The sequence below is a fragment of the Chlorocebus sabaeus genome, chromosome 9 (assembly GCF_047675955.1).
Source record: "Chlorocebus sabaeus isolate Y175 chromosome 9, mChlSab1.0.hap1, whole genome shotgun sequence".
Lineage (NCBI taxonomy): Eukaryota > Metazoa > Chordata > Mammalia > Primates > Cercopithecidae > Chlorocebus > Chlorocebus sabaeus.
Genome location: NC_132912.1, coordinates 125,632,064 through 125,655,328, shown reverse-complemented (window position 1 = coordinate 125,655,328; position 23,265 = coordinate 125,632,064). Strand labels below are relative to the sequence as shown.

Here is a 23,265-nt window from a genome sequence, read left to right as displayed (position 1 = left end):
AATGGCGTAGGCACCGTGATGCAGCATTCGGCTACTATCGACCTTCCGACAACGTCTGAGAAGGTGGAGCCTCTGCTTTGTGCGATCCTAGATCACTAAGCATGACAATGAAGACGGCAGGATGTCAAGAGCAGACAATGTTGATGACCAAGAGGTGGGTAGGGCAGACAGCGTGGATACACTGGACAAAGGGATGATTCACGTTCTTGTTGAGACAGAGCAGAATTGGGCAAGATTTCATCATGCTAGTCAGAATGACGTGCAATTTAAAACTTATCTGTTGTTTATTTCTGGAGTTTTTTGCTTAATATTTTCGAATCACAGTTGATGCAGGTAACGGAAACTGTGGGTAAGGGAAGACAATCGTGTTTGTAGGTTGTAGGAGGGAGCCTATAGGGCTGGAAAGTCTACAAAGAAAATCAAGAGAGAGTAATGGCTCAGGTTCCTAGGGGAAGTCTTCTCTCTTTCTCTTCTTTCGGTATGACGTCAGACAGACTGACCAACCTTTTCATTCAAAATTTGATTCAGAGGCAATCGCTTAATCAGGGGTTGGCAAACTTTTTCCTAAAGGTGCCAGAGAGTACACATTTTAGGCTTTCTAGGCAAGAGGCAAAATTGAGGATACTGTACATACCTATATAACATTTAAAACATAAAAACACATTCTTAGCTTGCAGGCCATAGCAAAAATAGGCAGTGGCTTGGATTTGGCCCTTGGGCCATACTTTGTCCATCCAATTTAAACACAGGACCTGTGCCCTTTGACTTGAGTAGAAGTTTTGAATTTTTCCTTTTTCCTTAATACAAATGTTTCATGTTCAAGGAAATATTACATTTGAATACCCTGGGTCAAATCATAGACAATCAAATCACAACTAAAGACAAGATCCTAATCCCAAGGCCAGTACAAATGGCCCAATTTGTACCTGAGAACAAAAAGCCCTCTCTGTGAAGTTCTGCTTGGCAAAGCAAGTCATACATTCCTTTGCTTAGGACAAGCATTTAAACCTGAACAGTGCTATTTACCTAGGGAGGTCAAACCTTCATAGGTTTCAGATCTCTTTTCTGTGCTCTCTGTGTCAGAGTCTGGTCTCCCATGAGGCTAAACAGAGCTGCCTATTTCACTGTGGCTATTTGAGAAAAGCAGAAAAATCGGTTAAAGGGAGAATGATGCACAAAAGTAAAAGACATCAGTAGCCCGGTAGGTTGTTTTAATTTCCTATTACACGAGTAATATAAGAATATAGTCCTAATATAAAAATTAAAATAGTATAGATGATGCTAATGACCTCCAGTGCCAGCACAGGCCCCCAGAGTTAATGCGGTTATTGGTGTGGCAGTATACTTTCTACTTTTTTCTTTATATTATTTTATTTTAAGAGATGGGGTCTCACTCTGTTGCCCAGGCTGGAGTGTAGTGTCATGATCATAGCTCACTGCAGCTTTGAACTCCTTGGCTCAAGTGATCCTCCCGTCTTAGCCTCTGGAGTAGCTAGGACTGCAGGTGTGCACCACTGCGCCTGGCTAATTTCCAAGTTTTTTTTTCTAAGAATTTATACACGTTTGTATTTACAGAAATATATGTAGCTTCGTATTGTTCTGCACAAATACTACATTACTTACTATCTCCTTAAACAATATGACTTGGATACATGGATCTTCCTTTTTTTAAAAACGGCTTTTGTGTGCATTTTCAATGATTTACCTATTTATTCTCCTACTCAGCCATTTCTAACGTTTTGCTGCTACAAACCATGCTGCCTTGCATGTCCCTGACATGCCTTCTTGTACTGCCTCCCCGAAGCTCTGAAGATTTGAGACCTGAGCTTGTCATATCATTGTCAACATTCATTTTTTGCTTTTTTTTTTTTGCTCTTTCACTCAGGCTGGAGTGCAGTGGTGTGATCTCAACTCACTGCAACGTTGCCTCCTAGGTTCAAGCGGTCCTCCCGCTTCAGCCTCCTGAGGAGCTTGGATTACAGGTGTGAGCCACCACGCCTGGCTAATTTTTGTGTTTTTAGTAGAGGCAGGGTTTCACCATGTTGGCCAGGCTGGTCTCAAACTCATGACCTCAAATGATCCACCTGCGTTGGCCTCCCAAAGTGCTTGGATTACAGGCGTGAGCCACAGTGCTCGGACAACAGTTTGTAATTTATATTTCTATTTATTAATTAATCCAGGTTATTTAAAGTCTAGGGTTAGTTTTTTGCATGTTTTTGAGATGGACCCTCATTCGGTCGCCCAAGCTGGAATGCAGTGGCGCGATCTCGGCTCACTGCAACTTCTGCCTCCGGGTTCTCCTGCCTCAGCCTCCCGAGTAGCTGGTGGGATTACAGGGGCGTGCCACCACGCCCAGCTACTTTTTGTATTTTTAGTAGAGACGGGGTTTCACCATGTTGGTCAAGCTGGTCTCAAACTCCTGACGTCAGGCGATCCGCCTGCCTCTGCCTCCCTAAGTGCTGGGATTACAGGCATGAGCCACCATGCCCGGCATGGTTAGCTTTTCTGTATCTTACCTTTTTTGTTTATATATTTACTTATCATTGTGTATAGTGAGTGCTGCCTGTAAAATTTATCTTTTTGGAATTTGTGGAAATTTTCTTTGAGACAAAATTCTAATGATCGTTCATTTGCATTTGAAAAGAAACAAAAAAGTTCTCTCTCTTTATCAAACCTGTTAATTACGCCACCCAAATCCTCTACATCTGTTCTTACCTTCTATTTGACTTGGTGATTTCTAAGTCAGCAACTATGATAATGGCTTTGTCAATTTTTTCATTCTATTTCTATTTGCTTTGCTCTATGTAGTTTCCAGTGATGTTGTTAGGGACATAAAGTTTGTGACTACTGGACTTTTTTGGTGAATTCTTCCTTTTTATGAGATATCCTTTAAGATTATTTTTGCCTTTAATTCCGTTTTGTTAGATATCAACATTGCTATTCCTGCTTTCCTTTTTGTGGCATTTGTATGGTCTTTTTCCATCTCTTTATTTCAACTTTTCTGTGCTGTTTTGTTTTAGGTGTTTCTAACTTTATGTAGCTGGGATTTAAATTTTTCGTTCGCACCATCTGAACATCTGAGTTTAACCCATTTGCAACTACAAATACTACTATGTTGGCCTATCTTCCCATCTTATTTTCCACTTACCATGATTTATGTTAAAAAATAAGTTTTTTTTTCCTTATATTATGAGCTGTCTGTACAAATAATTGCGTGTCAGACACTGTAGCCACCACTCAGATTTCTTTTCTACCATGGATTTTGTCATTCTCCCCACTCTAGGGTAACTTTGAGTCTTTACTTTTTTCTTTCTTTCTTTTTCTTTTTTTCTTGAGACAGGATCTCACTCTGTCCCCAGGCTGGAGTGCAATTACAGCTAAATGTAACCTCAACTTCCCAGACTCAGGCAATCCTCTCACCTCAGCCTCCAAGTAGCTGGGGCTACAGGTATGTGCTACCACGCCTGGCTAATTTTTGTGTTTTTGTGTAGAAAAGAGGCCTCGCCATGTTGCCCAGGCTGGTCTCAAACCTCCTGGGCTCAATAAATTACTTATTATTTATTATTTTTTAAGATCAGGAGTCAAACATGGCACATAGCAAATCCCAGGCAAAATTCTAGAGTGAGATTATTTGCTGTTTCCTTAGTTTTCTTTTCAGTGCTTTTCTCATCCTTCTAATTGCATCTTCCCATTGCTTTACCTACTCTCCCAGGCCTTCTCCCCAAACACACGTTTCCACCACACCCGTTTGTCTCAAAGGCCCCATTCTCAGCTAGTTTCTCTGCCCAAAGTATCTGAAACTCATTCATGAAGAATTATTAATGAATAAAGGGCTAGTTGTTGGTAGTATTTTACTGGAAGACTCCTGAAGATAAACAAGGCTTAGATGCAAAAGAATAAATCTAGGAGGGCCTTCATCAGTAAGACTGCTGGCGTTTGAGTTTCATTTCCACCATCTACCAATAAGCATCTTCTCGAACCTCTCTATGCCTCAGTCTCCTTGCCTATAAAATGAGATAACCAAGAGAACCTCCCTCATAGGGCTGTTGTGAGTTAATATGTGTCAAGAGTCTAGAATCATGACTAGCACGTGGTATCAGCACTTACTGTTATCATTCTAATGGATGTAAAGAAATATTTCTGCATAAGGGTGACCTTGGTAGCTTTCTACTCAATCTTTCTGTGATGAATAGAAAAGACACCTGAATGGGCACACATTTAAACAAGGAGCTATTCTTATTCATCTTTGCACGGTGGCTCAGAGTCCACAGCACCTTGGACATAGCGACCACTCACTACATGTTGCCGAATGACAAAAAAAAAAAGGGGGGACTAATACGTAAATTTCTAATATGATGTAGAGAATAATGGGGAGGAAATAAGTTGAAATTTCCTATAGCCTTAGGCTACAGTGTATCACTGAGTAAAAAGTGCAATAATACACATTTTCTAAAAGTAATACTATAAAGCACAGGTGTACATATCAGCCAGATAATATCTGTACAGCAAAGGGTGTGCTCAAAAGAGGTGAACTCTCTACTGAAGAGCTGCTTATTTTGCCATTTAAAAAAAAGGGGTCCTCTGGCAAAATTTTCTTTAGCATCATGAATTTAAACTTGGTCTACATTATAAGACCTCTTCTCTGAAAACAAACAAAATTGGCTTATATGAGAGGCAAGCTATTGGTTTGGTAAACAAAGATGTATCTATCTTACAGAAAGATTACATTATTTTCTTATTTCATCTGTATGTATAACAAACAATTTTGCTTTATAAGAGTACCAAAAATCTCCAGTTAATTTAGTCCTTTATTTTTTTCATTCTCCATAGAATATTGGTTTTGTAACATCGAATACAATCCAATATATACCATTAAAACAAAACTTCTGCTTTATGAAAGATCAGCAAAAATACAGAAACAAGGATATAACTAGTACATTTAAAAAATACATCATAACAATGAAACCAAAGGATCCCCCATTTGACATGCTGGTTAGAGCTGAGGAGAGCTTGCTAAATGCTGGTGTCTTTGGCAAGTGATTCATATTGTAAGCGATGACACTGATTAGTCCTAACACTTCTGAAATGTTCATTCTTTATCAGTTAAACCTAAAATAAATCAACAAGAGTACTGAAATATAACAAGAATGAAATCCAAAATTTGTTGAAAGGGGCAATGTTTAATACTAGGAAGAACACTGAATTTAGGGACTAATTCTTGTCCGCAAGTACATTTGGATTCTTGTCTTTGTTCCTGGATGATCTTAGGCAAGTAATCTGTGCTATGAATCCTTCACTTTTAAAGTGAGAGAGTTGGGTGGCTGGTTCTCTAAGGTCTTTCTAGGTTTAACTTTCCATAATTTAAAAATATTTGACACAGGCTTATTTTTGTGTTGTAAAATGAAATCTCTAACAATACTAACTTGGCAGTTGGGTGGAATCCAGTGCCGCCCACACACATCTGCTCAAACAGTTCTTTACCTTCTGAGCCCCAAGACAGCCCAATCCTCAAATTAACCACAATGGCAGGCTTCAGAAGGCTAATGGCTAGTTCTCCACCAGACACAAACGCAAGATAGATAGTTTTAAAGCTCCTGAAGTCATGGTTATCAGAAGAAAAGCTATAATGCAAGAACTATAGGGAAAACCTACAACATTCTCTTTGGAAAAATGATAAAATAACACATTTTACCATTTACTGATTCACTAACGGAAGAAGGTAGGTGCATATATTAACCATAATACATAATTAATTTTAACTGTTATTTGTGAATATGCACAAAATATACATACAAATTAGAACTTGATCAATAAATATAAATTCAAGGTCCAGATGCAAATGGGAAGCTCTCTGATGCTGGTAATTTGAACAAGAGGCTTATTGTACTTTCACATGTTTCTAATTCTACAGGAAGAAGTTGGGATTCTTTTTACTAATGTTGGCTTCTGCTCCATTATCTGTAAAGTCCACCTCTTTCACATAATCACAGAAATTAAAGATGTCCAAGGCCTCTGTAGGGCATTTCATCTATCTCCTACTCTTATCAGATTATGGTCTTTTTGTTCTGAAAGACTGAATGAGTGGGTTCTCATCATCTCTCCATTTGAAAGTCAAGTAGGCTTTATCTCTTTGGATTCAAGGTCTAAATTTGTCCTTGTTTCTTCCTAATATTTTAATATAATTCCTATGTCAATTGTATTTACACAATTTTTAATATTTAACTCTGATTTGCATTATAGAAATTAGTCCACTTCAATAAACATGAATGTGCAAGCGAAATTACTCTGGAAATGTCAGGTTTTTTAAATAAACATTATCCTCTCATTAAAGTACTAAAATGTTTCTCATTTAACAGTAATGATTATTCTAAGCAACTGCATGAGCCTGGGAACATTTTTCATCTCTAACGCATGTTTCTCTTTCAGAAAATATCAAAACTCTCATTTCTCTGTTGTCCACCTTCCTCCTGAAGGGACTCAGGAAGTGTACCACAGAGGGGGTCTCTTCTGACTGAGAATCCCTAATACTGAAGAAGTGGCATCACCAGTGATACGGTTTGGCTGTGTCCACACTGAAATTGCAACTTGAATTTATCTCCTGGAATTCCCACAAGTTGTGGGAGGAGCCCAGGGGGAGGTAACTGAATCGTGGGGGCCAGTCTTTCCTGTGCTATTCTCATGATAGTAAGTCTCACGAGATCTGATGGGTTTATCAGGGGTTTCCACTTTTGCTGCTTCTTCATTTTCTCTTGCCACCACCATGTAAGAAGTGCTTTTCACCTCCCGCCATGATTCTGAGGCCTCCCTAGCAACGTAGAAATGTAAGTCCAATTAACCTCTTTTCCTTCCCAATCTTGGGGAATGTCTTTATCAGCAGTGTGAAAACAGACTACTACAGTAAACTGCCAACAGTAGAGTGGGGCATTGCTGAAAAGACAGCCAAAAATATGAAAGCAACTTTGGAACTGGGTAACAGGCAGAGGTTGGAACAGTTTGAAGGGCTCTGAAGAAGACGGGAAAATGTGGGAAAGTTTGGAACTTCCTAGATACTTGTTGAATGGCTTTGCCCAAAATGCTGATAGCGATATTGTCAATAAAATTCAGGCGAGATGGTGTCAGATGGAGATGAAAAACTTGTTGGGAACTGGAGCAAAGGTGACTCTTGTTATGTTTTAGCAAAGAGACTGGCAGCATTTTGCCCCTGCCTTAGAGATTTGTGGAACTTCGAACTTGAGAGAGATGATTTAGGGTATCTGGCAGAAGAAATGTTGAAGCAGCAAAGCATTCCAGAGATAACTTGGGTGCTGTTAAAGGCATTCAGTTTTATAAAGGAAGCAGAGCATAAAAGTTTGGAAAATTTGCAGCCTGACTATGCAACAGAAAAGAAAAATCCATTTTCTGGGGAGAAATTCAAGCTGGTTGCAGAAATTTGCATAAGTAGCAAGGAGCCTAATGTTAATTCCCAAGACCCTGGGGAAAATGTCTCCAGGCTATGTCAGAGAACTTCCTGGCAGGCCTTCCCATCACAGGCCTGGAGCTCAGGAGGAAAAAGTGGTTTTAAGGGCTGGGCCCAGGGTTCCCACGCTGTGTGCAGCCTAGGGACTTGGTGCCCTGTGTCCCAGCTGCTCCAGCTGTGGCTGAAAGGGGCCAATGTACAGCTTGGGCTGTGGCTTCAGGGGGCAGAAGCCTCAAGTCTTGACAGCTTCCACATGGTGTTGAGCATGTGGGTGCACAGAAAGCAAGAACTGGAGTTTAGGAACCTCTGCCTAGATTGCAGAAAATGTATGGAAATGCCTGGATGCTCAGGCAGAAGTTAGGTGCAGGGGCAGGTCCCTCATGGAGAACCTCTTCTACGGCAGTGTGGAAGGGAAATATGGGGTTGGAGCCCCCACACAGAGTCCCTACTGGGGCACTACCTAGTGGAGCTGTGAGAAGAGGGCCACTGTCCTCCAGACTCCAGGATGGTAGATCCACAGACAACTTGCACTGTGCGCCTGAAAAAGCCACAGACACTCCATGCCAGCCCATGAAAGCAGCCAGGAGAGAGGCTGTACCCTGCAAAGTCACAGGGGCGGAGCTGCCCAAGACCATGGGAACCTACCTCTTGCATCAGCGTAATCTGGATGTGAGACATGGAGTCAAAGGTGATCATTCTGAAGCTTTAAAATTTGACTTCCCCGCTGGACTTCAGACTTGCATGGGCCCTGTTACCCTTTTGTTTCGGCCAATTTCTCCCATTTGGAATGGTTGTATTTACCCAATACCTGTACCTGCATTGTATCTAGGAAGTAACTAGTTTACTTTTGATCTTACAGGTTCATAAGTGGAAGGGACTTGCCTTGTCTCAGATGAAACTTTGGTCTGTGGACTTTTGGGTTAATGCTGAAATGAATTAAGACTTTGGGGGACTGTTGGGAAGGCATGATTGGTTTTGAAATGTGAGGACATGAGATTTGGAGGGGCCAGGGGTAGAATGATATGGTTTGGCTGTGTCCCCACTGAAATCTCAACTTAAATGGCATCTCTCAGAATTCCCACGTGTTGTGGGAGGGACCCGGGGGGAGGTAATTGAATCACGGGGGCCAGTCTTTCCCGTGCTATTCTTGTGATAGTAAATAAGCACGAGATCTGATGGGTTTATTAGGGGTTTCCACTTTTGCTTCTTTCTCATTTTCTCTTGCCGCCGCCGTGTAAGAAGTGCTTTTCACCTCCCACCATGATTCTGAGGCCTCCCCACCCATGTGGAACTCTAAGTCCAATTAAACCTCTGTTTCTTCCTGGTCTTGGGCATGTCTTTATCAGCAGCATGAAAACAGACTAATACAACCAGGTATATATTTTATTGATTTTGCCTGTTTATAACCTGTATAGCAAAACAATAGATTCATTTTTGCCTTCCCAAATATAAAATTATTTTAATATTGAATATACTTTTTCAAACTCTATAGCCCCCTTCTTTCCCTCATTTCTTATGAGATTTTGATACACTTCTTAATGGGCAAGAGATCTTTCTCTTGGGAATCACTGAACCAAAACCCAATTTCTGAATTATTATTCAGGATAAAGTGCAATAACCATGACTGAAGAAACCGTATTCAATTAAAATACAGAAATTGTCAATGGAAAATTAGTGCATGACAGAATATTCCAACACCGTATTGAATATTTTCTGATTATTAAATCAAATTACTTAAACCTTATACTTGAAAATTAATGCACATTGGTTTTTAAAATGACCTACTGAAACCACCATGAAATGTATCTTTTATACAGGTTAATTATAGTAACAAATCATATTGCTTTACATTGTTAAAATAATATTTTCTTCAATTATATGACCTACAGAATTATACCCTTATTTTCCACTGATTCTCATATTTAAAACCAGAATTTTTATATTTTTCTAAATAAATTTTCATCAGTTTTGAACTCACTTGCAACTTAGAGTTGAATCTATAAAGTACTGGATAAAAATTGCCTACTATATAACAAATATTCCTCTGATGCCACAAGATTAAGATTTAATAGGAGTACAAAGTAACTATTTCTATAAGTAATGTTGTACTTCAGATATCTTTATTTTTCAAAATGATGGGATGAAATTTCTGTATACTCTGAAACTAGAATGATAATACAAATATCCGGCCAAGCACGGTGGCTCATCCCTGTAATCCCAGCACTTTGGGAGGCCAAAGTGGGCGATCCCTTGAAGCCAGGAGTTCGAGACCAGCCTGGGCAATATGGCAAAACCCCATCTCTACTAAAAACACAAAAATTAGTGACACATGGTGGTGCACACCTGTAGTTCCAGCTACCTGGGAGGATGAGGCATGAGAATCACTGGAACCCAGGAGGTCGAGTCTGCAGTGAGCTGAGATCATGCCACTGCACTCTTGCCTGGGTGACAGAGTGAGACTCCATCTCAAATTTAAAAATATATATATGTATAGAGCTTTAAAAACAGTTTTGGAAAAAAATACAGGTGCTTATTTCCCAAGTTTAAAAGTGGATCTCCTGTGCCTAAGTTAAACAGCCTGAAAAGAGAAAACCAAAAAGGCCAACCCCCAGGACCCTGACTAAGGGCTTCAGTAAAATATTTGAATGCTGTGGAAGTTTATTCCCATGCAAGGCACTTACTCCTAACAAGACACAACAGTTTAAAATTTTACAGCAGTGACACCAGGGAGAGGTCCCACTCCTACAGACGTCAGTATTCTGCATCGATATGCTTTGCAATGGTGTTCAACTGGATGTTGGAAGCTCCTTCATATATCGTACCTTAAGCAAAAGGAAGCAGAAGGAACAATGAGGAGTTGGCACATAGTTAAGACAAGAAATAGCTCTATAAACATCACCTCTGCGCTTGCCATAAAACAGTTACTAGTCACATCACTTGATGTCCCCTGAATATAGTACTATTTCACAGAGTAATTTTGACTAAGAGATGACAATTTTCCATTTGGTTTCTTGATGTCCAGGATCAGGATTAAACTGACTAAAGTTTAATCAAAAGTTGAAGATTTTGATTCTTCAACAATTGATGCATAAGCTCAGACTGTTACTTGTGGCAGTTTTACTAAAAAACCTGTTGAGGCATTTAAAAAGGCAATTTGATATTTAAAACAAATACAGAACAATTTTTTTTGAAGGACAAGGTAAGAAAAAAATCCAGCCACGTAAAGAGAGCCAATAAAGATATACTGAAGAAATTAAAATTGCCTTTGCCTAGGATAAAATTGACAAATAAAACAGCCAAAATACCTACAGAGACAAATAAAACAAAATAAAAATAAAAATAAATATCTATTTACCAATCTTTGCATCTCGGAAGTATTTCTCCACAGGGTAATCTTTGGTGTAGCCTACTCCCCCCATCCACTCGATACATTTACTGGTTGTTTGTCCTGCAATCTACCAAAAGCAAGTGCAATTACACACTGAAACCACATAACTTCTGCATGATAAACACTTCTGGATAACATTTTCAGCAACATGGATTCACTGTTAGTGGCATTGGAAGGACTGAAGTTATCTTTTAAACTAGCACTGTCTCTTCAGTCCCATTCTCCATACCATTTCACTAAATCCCCATTTTCCTAAGAAATTAGAGCATTGTTCACATGAATCTGCCTGCTGAGGGATATCATTTATTTGGGAAATGTTTACTGGGGGCCTAATGGATGAGCTAAGGGACATTTCAAGCTGAGGACCAACATGTGAAAAGCCTCCAAGGGGAGAATGAACTCTTCAATTTCCAGCCCCTGAGACAGCCAGTGGGCTGGGACTGGGGTGAAGTGTGAAAAGAGAATGGAGGAGCGAGAGACCCTGCAGAATGGCCCCTCAAGGACGTCCACATCCTATCCCTCAGAGCTGTGAATATGCTGCCTTCCATGGCAATAGGGACTCTGCAGATGTGGGTAAGGACATGAGATGGAGAGATTACCCTGAATTATCTGGGTGGCTGTAATATAATCACAGGAGTCCTTATAAGGAAAAGGAGGAGGCAGGAGAGTTAGTCATGGAAGGTGACATGACCACGGAGGCAGGAAGCAGAGTCAGAGAGAGATCTGAACACGCCACATTATTGGCTTTGAAGATGGAGGAAGGGGTTACAAGTCAAGGAATGTCAGCAGCCCCTAGAAGCTGGAAACAACTGTCCCCCAGAACCGCAGAAAGGCAGCCCCTGTATTCCAGTGAGACCCATTTCAGATTTCTGACCTCTAGAAGTGAGAGAAAATGAAATTGCGTTGTTTTAGGTCCCTGACTTTTGGGTAATTTGTTATAGCAGCAATTGAAATCTAGTACGGATAGAGTTCCATTTGTTGTGAGAAGCCACTGAAGGGTTTCAAGCAGGAAGGTGACATGGCCTCACTGCCACTTTGAAAAAGGAGAGAGACTGGATGGGAGGAAGCACCAGGGACCAGGAGAGCAGCAAGGTGACTGCAGTACAGAGGTGGCAGTGGAGAGGGAGGCAAATACACCATTCAAGGAATCTTTTGGGGGCAGAATTCATCTGGGGGGTAGAATTCACAGGAGATGATGCTGGACTCAATGTGTGGGGTGAGGGAAAGCAGGGAGTCAAGATGACGCTCAGGTTCTGATGGTAAAGCAGAAGATGGACATGTTAGTCTGGAATTCAGAAAGAAGTTGAGGCAGGAGATTTAAATTTATGGGCTGGAGAGGTTAAATGAGAATTTAAAGCCATGGAATGAGTAAGATACCACTGAGGCTGCAAAACAGTTGCCCAATGATTTGGCTAAATTCTTTAGCCACAGTCTAATGTGTTAGCTATAGAAAGCCAATGTATGAGCAGAAAGTTTTAGACAATCTTTTCTTGGTGTTTTAAATCTGATTTGTTCATATGATGGACCCATCATCTTCCACGGCATTCACTTTGCCTGAAGTTGACACCATAGGCATGACACCCTCATTCAGAGGAGGCTCAGCCATGGATTTGAAATGGGTGGTCTATCTGAGCTGGGCTACTCACGAAACATTGAGACCTCACAGAACTGAAGGTTTTCCTATGGCAGTTTGAGATGGGTGGTCTAGCTGAGCTGGGCTACTCAACGAATCATTGAGACCTCACAGAATTCAAGTGTTTTCCTATGGCAGTTTTCCTTTCTTGCTTTTCTATTATAAGAAGTAAGAGTCCATGTTATCTTAACTTGAAAAACAACCAAAGTACAATCAACAATCCCAACAGAAAAAGTTAATAAGTATATATCTGGGAGAAAAAAAAGGCGGCTAAATTACTTTTACTTTTCCTTTTTTTTTTTTTTTTTCTTTTTTTACCTCTGATGCATAGTATTTGGCCATTGATGCTTCTTTTATGAATGGCTTTCCAGCTTCTAAAAGCCTAGCAGCATTGTATGTTAGTAATCTTGCAGCTTCCAGCTGAGTGGCCATGTGAGCCACTTGGTGTTGGAGGCCCTGTAACAGTCAGGCCCAAGTTAGAGAATTATGATTTTAAAAAAGCACCCCAACCTGAAAGTCCTGCCTAGATACACAACACTGACAGATTCAAAATATACCCCAAAGGAAATTCACATTCATGTCTTTTAAGCACTTTAAAATTTGTAATCTAAAATGAAATGTGACATTATAAGTAACGTTAAATCCTCTTTTCCTAGAAAAACTTCAAAGTTCATGTAATTCTTCATGATTATCAAGATTTAAATGGTAAAGTATCGTAAAGTTAGGTTTAAACACTTGACTGTTACATTCAATAATTATTTCAACTCTCTTTTGATCAAAATTGAGCTTAAATTAAATCCTGGCACAGCAAAACTTTGAATATATTCTTTATTTGCTTGAATTAAGAAAATGTTGATTTTGCATATGGCTTCCAGGCATTAAAAGATGTTAGCTACAAAGCAATGAAGAATAGATGAAGCACCAATTACTACCACCCTGAAATTTTAGAGGGTGATTAGGTCCACACTAAATGTTTGCCAGTGAAAGAAACAACGGTTAACTTAGTGAGCCAGAATACAAACATTAACATTTGTAAACAATTTCCTGGAAATAACAGGCACAGATGTTTATTACAAACTGAAAGGTTTCTCATGCCTAACCTATCCATCCACCCAGATAGTTATCGGGCACCTCTGAGATGGCAGGCACCGCCCTGAGCGTGACGGAGGCAGTGCACTGAACATTACAGCCAGAGTTCCTTGTTCTCATGATTTATAATATATAGTCCAGCAGGGAGAACAGACAATTAAATAATTACAATAATGTGTGATGAATATTAAGACAGTGAACCTTGATTAAGGCAATCACACACAAATCCCAGGAATGGCCTTTCCTAAACAAAAGGGAGGGACAAGTTGGAGAAAAACAGCACTGTTCGTTAATACCCTACAGATTATTCTCTTTCTCTTCCTGAAATATGTCATACACATGACAATTTCATATGTACAAAAAAAGACAATGTTCCATATATGTAGGCTATGAAGCATAATAGTAAGTTAAACACCCACAAACCTATGTGCAGAGTCAATATCTTCTCCCCTGTGATTTATCTTTTTACTTTATAGCATCTTTCCAGGAAAAAAATTTACCAATCTTACCACCCATCTTATCTTTAGGATTAGTCCTTTTTGTGTCCATTTACAAAAACCTTTCCTACTATGAGGTTATAAAGATATTCTCTGTTTTCTCCTAAAATCTTTAAAGTTTTGCTTTTAACATTATGTCTTTACATCTGACATCTATTTTCTGTGTATGGTGTGAGGTAGGAGTACAGTTTCATTATTTTCTCACACAGAAAGAATATTCCCACTCAGTGATCTGTAATGCCATCTCTATCATACATCAAATCTGCATACATGCATGGGTCTATTTCCGGCTTTTCTGTTTTGTTCCATCAGTGAATTTGTCTGTTTCTATACAAGTATCACTGTTCTAGGAGTTTGGCTTTTTATGTGGAACTCAGAGATTCTGATTATTTTTGCAAAATACATTCAGTTCAATTAAACTGACAGTCACCATCCATGCTGTCTATTCCATTTGCCACATTAAGTACTGAGAGAGGCAGGAAAGTGACTGAGGCATGTCTCCTGCTCTACAAGAACTCACCATTGTGGAATACTCGTTCCCTAACTACATTGTGAACACAAGGCCTGGCATGGAGAACATGCTAAATAAATCTATACTGAATAAACAATTGAAATTAATAAAGATGAATAGGCTGGTCTCTACCCTCAAGGACCATGTTGTCTCGAGGTCAGAAAGATATGAACGAATGCATGCAAAGCAAACATGAGATAACGTGTTAGAAAAAACTCTACTAACTTTAATCAAAGCATTATACAGCTATAATAATGTTGCTTTTTAAGATCAAAATGTCTTCTCCTCGATGTGTTTATTTCACATAGCATGTCTCTATCAAAACATCTCATGTACCCCATAAATGTTTGTGGGTACCTGTGTACCCACAAAATTTTTAAAAACTAAATTAGGCTGGGCGTGGTGGCTCACACCTGTAATCCCAGCACTTTGGGAGGCCGAGGCAGGCAGATCACAAGGTCAGGAGATTGAGACCGCGGTGAAACCCCATCTCTACTAAAAATACAAAAAATTAGCCAGGCACAATGGCAGGTGCCTGTAGTCCCAGCTACGCGGGAGGCTAAGGCAGGAGAATGGTGTGAACCCGGGAGGCAGAGCTTGCAGTGAGCCAAGATCACGACACCACATTGCAGCCTGGGTGACACAGCGAGACTCTGTCTCAAAAAAATAAAATAAAATAAAATAATTAATTAATTTAAAAAATCTAAGTGTTCTTTTAACTACCCCTACTAGGCATCTCTAAAGATGTCATTATGATTATACCTGTTAGTATACCTGACGCCTTCCATCTATCAATCTGTCTATCTATACGCACAAGAACACAGTTTCCTGTGCATAAAGAAGATCAAAAGCCTCCCTTCAAAACAACCTTTACATTCTGTCTCTTTCACTGCAATCTTTGTGGTAGCTGGCTCTGAGAAAGTACTCTAGTATAATAAAAATTCAACTAGAGGCCAAGACAAAAAAATACCTCTACTTTTGGCACCATATTAGCTTTATGACCTTGGGAACTCAGCCTCCATGTGCTTCAGGTTCCTAGGCATAAGATGGGAATGACAGCATGGGCTGTGGTAGGCACTGGCCGGGCCTGCCATGCTCAGTCCTTCTGGGTCTTCAAATGACTGTGCATGTCCACAGCCTCGTATCTCTACACATGTGCAATCTGAGTGTGCTCATAGGAGGCCTAGTCGTTATTATAAACCTGAAGACAATGCAACGTGACAGCTAGCAGTGCAATCAGAAATTGTACTTGGAGCCTAGAGCTGCTTAAGGGAGAGTTTGCAACCATGTAAAGTAATTATTCTGGAATTTTAGGTGACATGCCTTCAGGTTGCCCAAAAGGTTTGGTAAGCTGCCACTCCAGGCTGCCCCCGCCCTGGCAAGACCTCAAGGAGGGCAGGGAGAATACCACCGCCAGCAAGGAATCCCCAGGTTGCCTGGGGAACTCTGAGAAGCCACGGCACTGGACCAAACCAGTATTACCCAAGTGCTTGACTGAGAGCACCTCATTTGTATTTAATGCAGCAAACTGTGTCTTCCATGAGACGTAGGTGTCAAAGTACAGTCCTCTGAGGATTACCATATTGTTCTGGTCTGAATGGGGGCCTATAACAAGTGTTACCATTTACTGAGCACTTGTTATACCCATGCAATGTGGGAAACACTTTACACATACCTCATTTAAAACTGGGTAAGTAAGTAGTTTTATCGTTATTTTATAGATGAGGCAGTTTAAGACTAGAATGAGGTCACTTGCCTAAAGCCTAAAGCTAGTAAGTGAAAGAACCAGGATTTGAATCCAGGAAGTCTGACTCCAGACCCCTGCCCTGAGCTTCTGAAGCAGTGAGGAGACAGCTTCATAGTGCTCACCAAGATATCCTGAATCGCACCACAGCCTGGCCTCAAGGACTACTCCTCTGCCCTTGGCAAAGATCAGGGTATTCACAAGTACACTCCCTGAGACCTATTCCTTCCTCCCCTACCCATCTCCCATTAAAATCCCCCTGAGGGGATTCCCTCCATGGCTTTCAACACAGCCCTTCATGAACAGGAAGCTGGGGAAGTCCAGCGCAGCAGAAAGACCTTAATAATCAATAATAATTGATAATTAATAATAATAATAATAATAATCACCTGAAAATCAAACAGTCGTTTGCCAAATTGCATCCTTTCTTTAATATATGGAATTGTATAGTCAAAACATCCTTGTGCCAGTCCCAGCATCTGTTAATAGATAAAAAAAAAAAAAAGAAAAAGATCAGAATTTCTTACTTTGTTACAAATTTAATTATCCAAGTTGTGAATTCCTTCTAAACATAAATGGAATGATTGGGGAAGGGGAAGGAGATGCTGAGGTGGTGAGGTGTGTGTTCATAACACATCTTTGCCCACTGCATTTGTAGAACTGAACTTCCAATAATTGGGAGAAAAGTCTGAGTGATTTCACGTGAATATGAGCATATTTAATTCTAGCAGAGGTAAATCTCCCAGCAAGGCTGTGTTCACACAACCTTTTCAGGTTAAGATTACTTTTTAGGAATCTTCTTTAAGCTTTGATTCTCCAGGTATAAAATGAGCCATACAAGTTTTGCTCAGAACTGGCCTTGAAGACTGTAAAGGAACTCCCTCCAGTTCTTCTAGAAGTGAAATGTGGAAGATCACGTCTTAACTTTCTACCTTCCCGTCTATTTTGTATATGATTAGGATTAATGAGAGCTTCAATGGGAAGGACAGTAGAACATAAGAGAGCAGTGGTTCTGAACCCGAGCTGCACTACAGAATCATTTGGGGAACCTGATTTAAAACAATACTGACACCCAGGCCTAATGACTGGATCCAAATCTTGGGAGTAGAGTAGGTGGAGGAGTGTGACCTAAACCTCAACTTTATAAAACTCCTTAGTGACTTAATATACAGCTAGGGTTGAAAGCAATGCATAGAAAGCATCTCGTAAAAAACATTAATTTACACAGGACATGGTGACAATTTTAGTTGAACTGTCTCACTGCTAACCAACTTTGATATCTATTATATGATTCAAGCTTAGAAATGGTTTCTAAATGTCAACATTAGGTAGCCATTAAATCACTATCTAATTATGTCAAATTATGGTTTTAGAAAATCAATAGCAAAAGCTTTTGGGGGAAATGCCCAGCAAACTTATCAATTTATTTCATTAGTATTCATTCACATTTTCTTTTAGTCTTTTATTTTGAACTCTCTAGAAAACAGAATAATATGTTAAAAATTAAAGGCACAAGAAAACCACAAACCCCAAATTCAAATGACGCAGCAGACTCACTGCGCTCTTGGCTGTGAGATAAGATGATGTCACTATATCCTTACAGCTAAAATTTGTACATAAATAATACCCTATATTGAAATGAAGACTGAAATGATCAGTTATCCATCAAAATGGGCTTTTCTACCTCTGTAAAATGTTTCTACTACAAACACTGAAAAACTGAATTCTCTTTGCCTGCAAGGTTTCGAGGACAGATGCCTTCAGTTCACTGTTACACTCCATGGGCCTCTTCCTCTCAAAGGCATCCACTGACATAGTAACTACCTGACCTTAACTTTTAATTAGGTTATTAGATAACTTGGAGTAATTAGACTGAAGCCCAGGCCGTGTATTTTATTGCCAGAACATCTATATTATTTATATGTCTGAAAAAAATGAGATCTAGTATTGTAGTTTTTAATGTCATCTCTAAGTTGAATCACAGAAAAACTTTTAAGAGAACTGATAAAACAATATTCTTTAGTGACGCACTGTCTAGCATTGTAGGAAAACTGGACTAAGTTATGGTCTAAAAATAGTTAGCAAAGTAACAGCAGCAGAAAAAAATCTAGAGTAATAATCTAATATTTATTCCAATAGCTAATATATATGTAACATCTTCAAAATTGAAAAGCTCTAAGTTCTTGAGTTTTGTATAATCACTGATTAAAAATATACTCTACAAAGGCCAGGTGCAGTGGCTCACACCTGCAATCCTAGCACTTTGGGAGGCAAAGGCAGGCGGATCACGAAGTCAGGAGATCGAGGCCATCCTGGCTAACACGATGAAACCCTGTCTCTACTAAAAATACAAAAAATTAGCTGGGCCTGGTGGCGGGCACCTGTAGTCCCAGCTACTCCAGAAGCTGAGGCAGGAGAATGGCGTGAGCCCAGGAGGCGAAGCTTGCAGTGAGCCGAGATCGTGCCACTGCATTCCAGCCTGGGCAACAGAGCGAGACTCAGTCTCAAAAAAAAAAAAAAAGAAAAGAAAAATTATGTATGTATGTATATATACATACACACACACACACTCTCTCTCTACAAAAATGACACAATCTATAGTAAAGCCAAATACCTTATTAATTTTGTTAATCTGGAAAATAACTAATATCACTTAATAGAAAAACACAATATGCATTATAAAAGCCAAATTTGGTAAAAAAAAATTTTGAATAGTTCTCATTTTATATATCTACTTAACTGTGGCTATTTTATTTCATGTGCCACCAAAAAAACTGCCCAGTTTTCACATGCAAAACAGTGAGCAACAAATCTTTTATTAACTATAGATAAGAGATCTTTACTACACAGTGGAATGAATATTATTTATCCTTAATGTAAAAAATTCCTTCCAGAATGAATTTCATGCTTTGAGAAGTAGATTTTTTTTAAGTGCCATATTTAATTTACAATACATTTTAAAAGTTATTGGTTCAGGTATTAGATAATACTTTAATGTTCTCAAAGCAGAAACACTGTTACCACCAGGCCATTGTTTGGTTCTACAGACACTGACATAATTGACCAAAAGAGAATTTGAAAGAAATAATCAGAAGCCATTCTATCCCTCATGTAAGGGAACGATGCCATCTTGTGTCCACAAGCTTCCTATTTTCACTGGTCTCATTGCATTTTTTTCTTTTCACATTTTAATTGACTAGCATCATGGAAGAGTTTACATTGGACTTACCTGCGCAGCGATTCCTATTCTACCTTCATTAAGACTCCCTATGGCATACTTATAGCCATGCCCAACTTGTCCCAAGACATTGGCTTCTGGAACCTGAAAATACAAATGTGCACTTATTTCTCAGTTTCATTTTACACGATTCATTTTGATTACGTATTTGTAAGTAGGCATAGACTCCCAATTCGTGTGCTAGCCGTCTCACAGAACTTGCCGGCATCTGTGTCTCCCTCTACACTGTTTTTCCACAGCTCTCTGAGGAAAAGGACTCAAGTTCATGCTGTTCATGATTGCATCCTCCAGAGCCTTGCACAGGTATTGAATGGATGAGTGAATCTAGAGTAAGGGAATCTCATAGAATTCATCAATAACATAAATTAATACTCCCCCCCAATTCTTATCGGTAGGCTACAGTGTAAGATAACAGATTAGGAACTATAAAAATCTGTAAATACTTGCAAAAACAAGTGTAGTAAGCCTTTCTGCTGTTGAGACCATTCATCCTCATAAAAATCAACTGTGGGGCATATGTGTGTGTGCATGTGTACACAGGTGTATGCACAAGAAAGAGAAAGAGGAAGAGAGAAGAAACAGATGAAAATGCTTATTCACAGTCCAAAAAAACCCCAAAGAATTAGGAATAATAAAAAACTATACTTAGTTTTACAACATGGGTAGTTGGGGGAGTGAGCAGGGAAGAATGGAGAAAGAAATGGGAAAGTAAGAATGAGGAAAACAGTTGGGGTGAAGTAGTGAAGCCCGAATGACATCTGTAAAGACATCCTCCCCCTCGCTCCCCACAGCCATGCAAAAAAAGATTAGGCTCTGTGATGAGCGGTGGAAAAGCCGACACCACCTGCTCCATCTACAGAGAGTTCTACAGCACCAGCACTAACATCCGCAATCTTCTGCTGCTCACGTTTAATAGCCTGGCTGTTTCCGCTCTCACTGAACAACACCCCCATCTTGTGGCCTTTAGTGCACTGACACCAGACTTCCTTCTCTGCAGCCCCGTTTGGTTCACAAGTCTCAAGCTCATAAAGTACACATGGTCAGAAGTACATAAGTTATGAAACATAAATGGGAAGAATTCTTGACACTTGCTTCCCAGGACAGCTTCTGGGCAGAAAGGTTTCCACTTTTGTGAAAAGTACATTTGTCTGGTCATGACTAAAGAGCACTGTTCAGGGTTTTACAAAATACTCTCCTGTGTGTGCTTATAGCCACTTAATATTTTGACACCTGTCTTGCACACCTCCTGTGGTTCCATGCAAGGCTTATTTCACATCAGTCTTTTACTGATTAGTCTAAGACACCCACCTTGACATTTTCGAATGTTAATGGGCAGGTGGAAGAAGCTCTGAGCCCCAATTTGTTTTCAGGTTTCCCGATATGAAGGCCCGGAGTATCACGATCTACTAAGAAGGTGGTAATTCCCTTATATCCCTAAAAAGAAGATTTAAAATGCTATTACCACTTGGATTTATAAAACGCCTTATTTCTAAAGAGTTTAAGTAAAAAGAAAACTACAAATGGACTATAGTAATAAATACTAACGGACTCAGAATTGCAACATGGGCATTATGAAACGAGGGCAACTAGAGGACGTGAGATCCAAGAACCTTACCATTTCTTTCACTTTTTCAGAGGCCATTATAAATATTAAAATTATTATTACACGATTATATAATCATGAGAATGCCATGTTCTCAATTTAATTTTACTATGTAAAGTTTTAGGCTGGGCATGGTGGCTCATGCCTATAACCCCAGCACTTTGGGAGGCCGAGTTGAGCGGATCACCTGAAGTGAGGGGTTTGAGACCAGCCTGGCCAACATGGTGAAACAACGTCTCTACTAAAAATACAAAAATTAACTGGGTGTGGTGGCAGGTGCCTGTCAGGAGGCTGAAGCAGGAGAATGGCTTGAACCCAGGAGGCGGAGACTGCAATGAGCCGGGATCACGGCCTTGCACTCCAGCCTGGGCGACAGAGAGAAATTCCGTCTCAAAAAAAAAAAAAAAAAAGAAAAAAAGTTTTAACAATTTAATTCAATTGTTACATTAGTGAAAATACTGTATTTACCAATGAAAAAACGTATTTATCATTTTGCTATATGTCTATTTTCCAACTGAATAAAGTATTCTTAAAAATAAATGTACTAAATAGGTACTTAAATTCTTCATTACTAAACAGAAAATTGGAAATTCAACAAAATTAAAGATTAGGGCCAGGTGCAGTGGTTCACGCCTATAATTCCAGTAATTTGGGAGGCCGAGGCAGACAGATCACCCAATGTCAGGAGTTCGAGACCAGCCTGGCCAACATGGAGAAACCCTGTCTCTACAAAAAATGCAAAAATTAGCTGTGCGTGGTGGTGCGCACCTGTAGTCTCACATACTTGGGAGGCTGAGGCAGCAGAATCGCATGAACTCAGGAGGAGGAGGTTGCAGTGAGGTGAGATCACACCACTGCACTCCAGCCTGGGGGATACAGCGAGACTCCACATCAAAAAAAAAGAAAAAAAAAATAGGAAAAGAAAAAAAGATTAGCTTACTATATAACACATTAGGAGATAAGTAACAATTGGTCCTCCACAAACAGTCATCCCTCCATATCTGTGGGGCAGTGGTTCCAGGACCCCCCATGGATACCAAAATCTGACAGTGCTCAAGTACCTTACATAAAATGGTGTAATGTTTGCATATAACCTGTGCACATGCTCCGGTAGACTCTAAATCATCTCTAGATTATTTGATACCTAATATAATGCATGCACATCACTTTATTCACATGAATTCAACATGGTACTTAGCACAAAGCAAATTCAAGTTTTACTTTTTGGAAGTTTGTAGAATTTTTTTTTTTTTTTTTACCAAATATTTTCAATCTGGAGTTGGCTGAATCCATGGATATGGTGGGCCAACTCTAATTAATAATTTTGTCAACAATATTTACTTTAGGAGATTAATAAATAAAGCAAAAAAATGTCAGCTCAAGTCTGACATTTTCAGTACTGAGAAGACTAAAGAGTTCAAGATGAAGTCATAAAAAGGAAACAGAAGGATGAAAAGATAAAGAAAGAGAAAAGAAGGGGTTTGGAAAAAGAAAGAAATTTCGTTTTCAAACTTACAATGGTAGGGTCTACATTCGCCATCACCAGAAAGAGCCCCGCGTACTCAGCACTGCTGATCCACATCTTTGATCCATTGAGAACATAATGATCTCCCTCTTTATCAGCTCTGGTTTTCAAAGCAAATGAGTCACTACCTGCTCCAGCCTCTGAGAGGCAGAAACTTCCTACCTACATATGGGATAAAAAAATGTCCAAATTAATAACTGTATTTATACTCTGTATAACAAATACTTACGGAAAAATGGACATTTGTAAATCAAATCTTTAGCTGCTTTTTAAAAAAAGCCTATATTTATGAAAATAGAAATGGTGTTCTCAAAGTATTATTTTCCAATAATATACCCTATTTGTCCAAGACAAATTTAAAGACTTACGAACACATACTCATTGAAATTGATTTTAATAATCACAGTAGAAACACATCACAATGTAAATGAAACCATCAACAAATGTATTAGAAAATATAATTAGGACAAAAAGAAATAATTTTATTATCGGATGATTATTTTCTAAATTTCCAAGTGGCAAATAAGAGGTAGAGTGTACTTTTCCAGCAGCATTAATTTATTGAGCATTGCTTGAATTAA

At 39.4% G+C, this 23,265-nt stretch overlaps 1 protein-coding gene across 1 annotated transcript in view; it reads right to left on the bottom strand.

Moving 5' to 3' along the window:
• Positions 1 to 8,821: 8,821 nt before the first annotated feature.
• Positions 8,822 to 23,265, bottom strand: part of ACADSB (acyl-CoA dehydrogenase short/branched chain) — a 41,517-nt gene continuing 27,073 nt past the window's right edge. The window contains exons 5-11 of the mRNA XM_007964320.3: positions 22,676 to 22,846; positions 20,865 to 20,990; positions 19,548 to 19,640; positions 16,708 to 16,797; positions 12,796 to 12,933; positions 10,812 to 10,911; positions 8,822 to 10,278 (exon numbers count right to left, since the gene is read on the bottom strand). Of these exons, the coding sequence (XP_007962511.1) occupies positions 10,208 to 10,278; positions 10,812 to 10,911; positions 12,796 to 12,933; positions 16,708 to 16,797; positions 19,548 to 19,640; positions 20,865 to 20,990; positions 22,676 to 22,846 (789 nt within the window). The 3' untranslated portion in view covers positions 8,822 to 10,207. The remainder of the gene's footprint in view (positions 10,279 to 10,811; positions 10,912 to 12,795; positions 12,934 to 16,707; positions 16,798 to 19,547; positions 19,641 to 20,864; positions 20,991 to 22,675; positions 22,847 to 23,265) is intronic.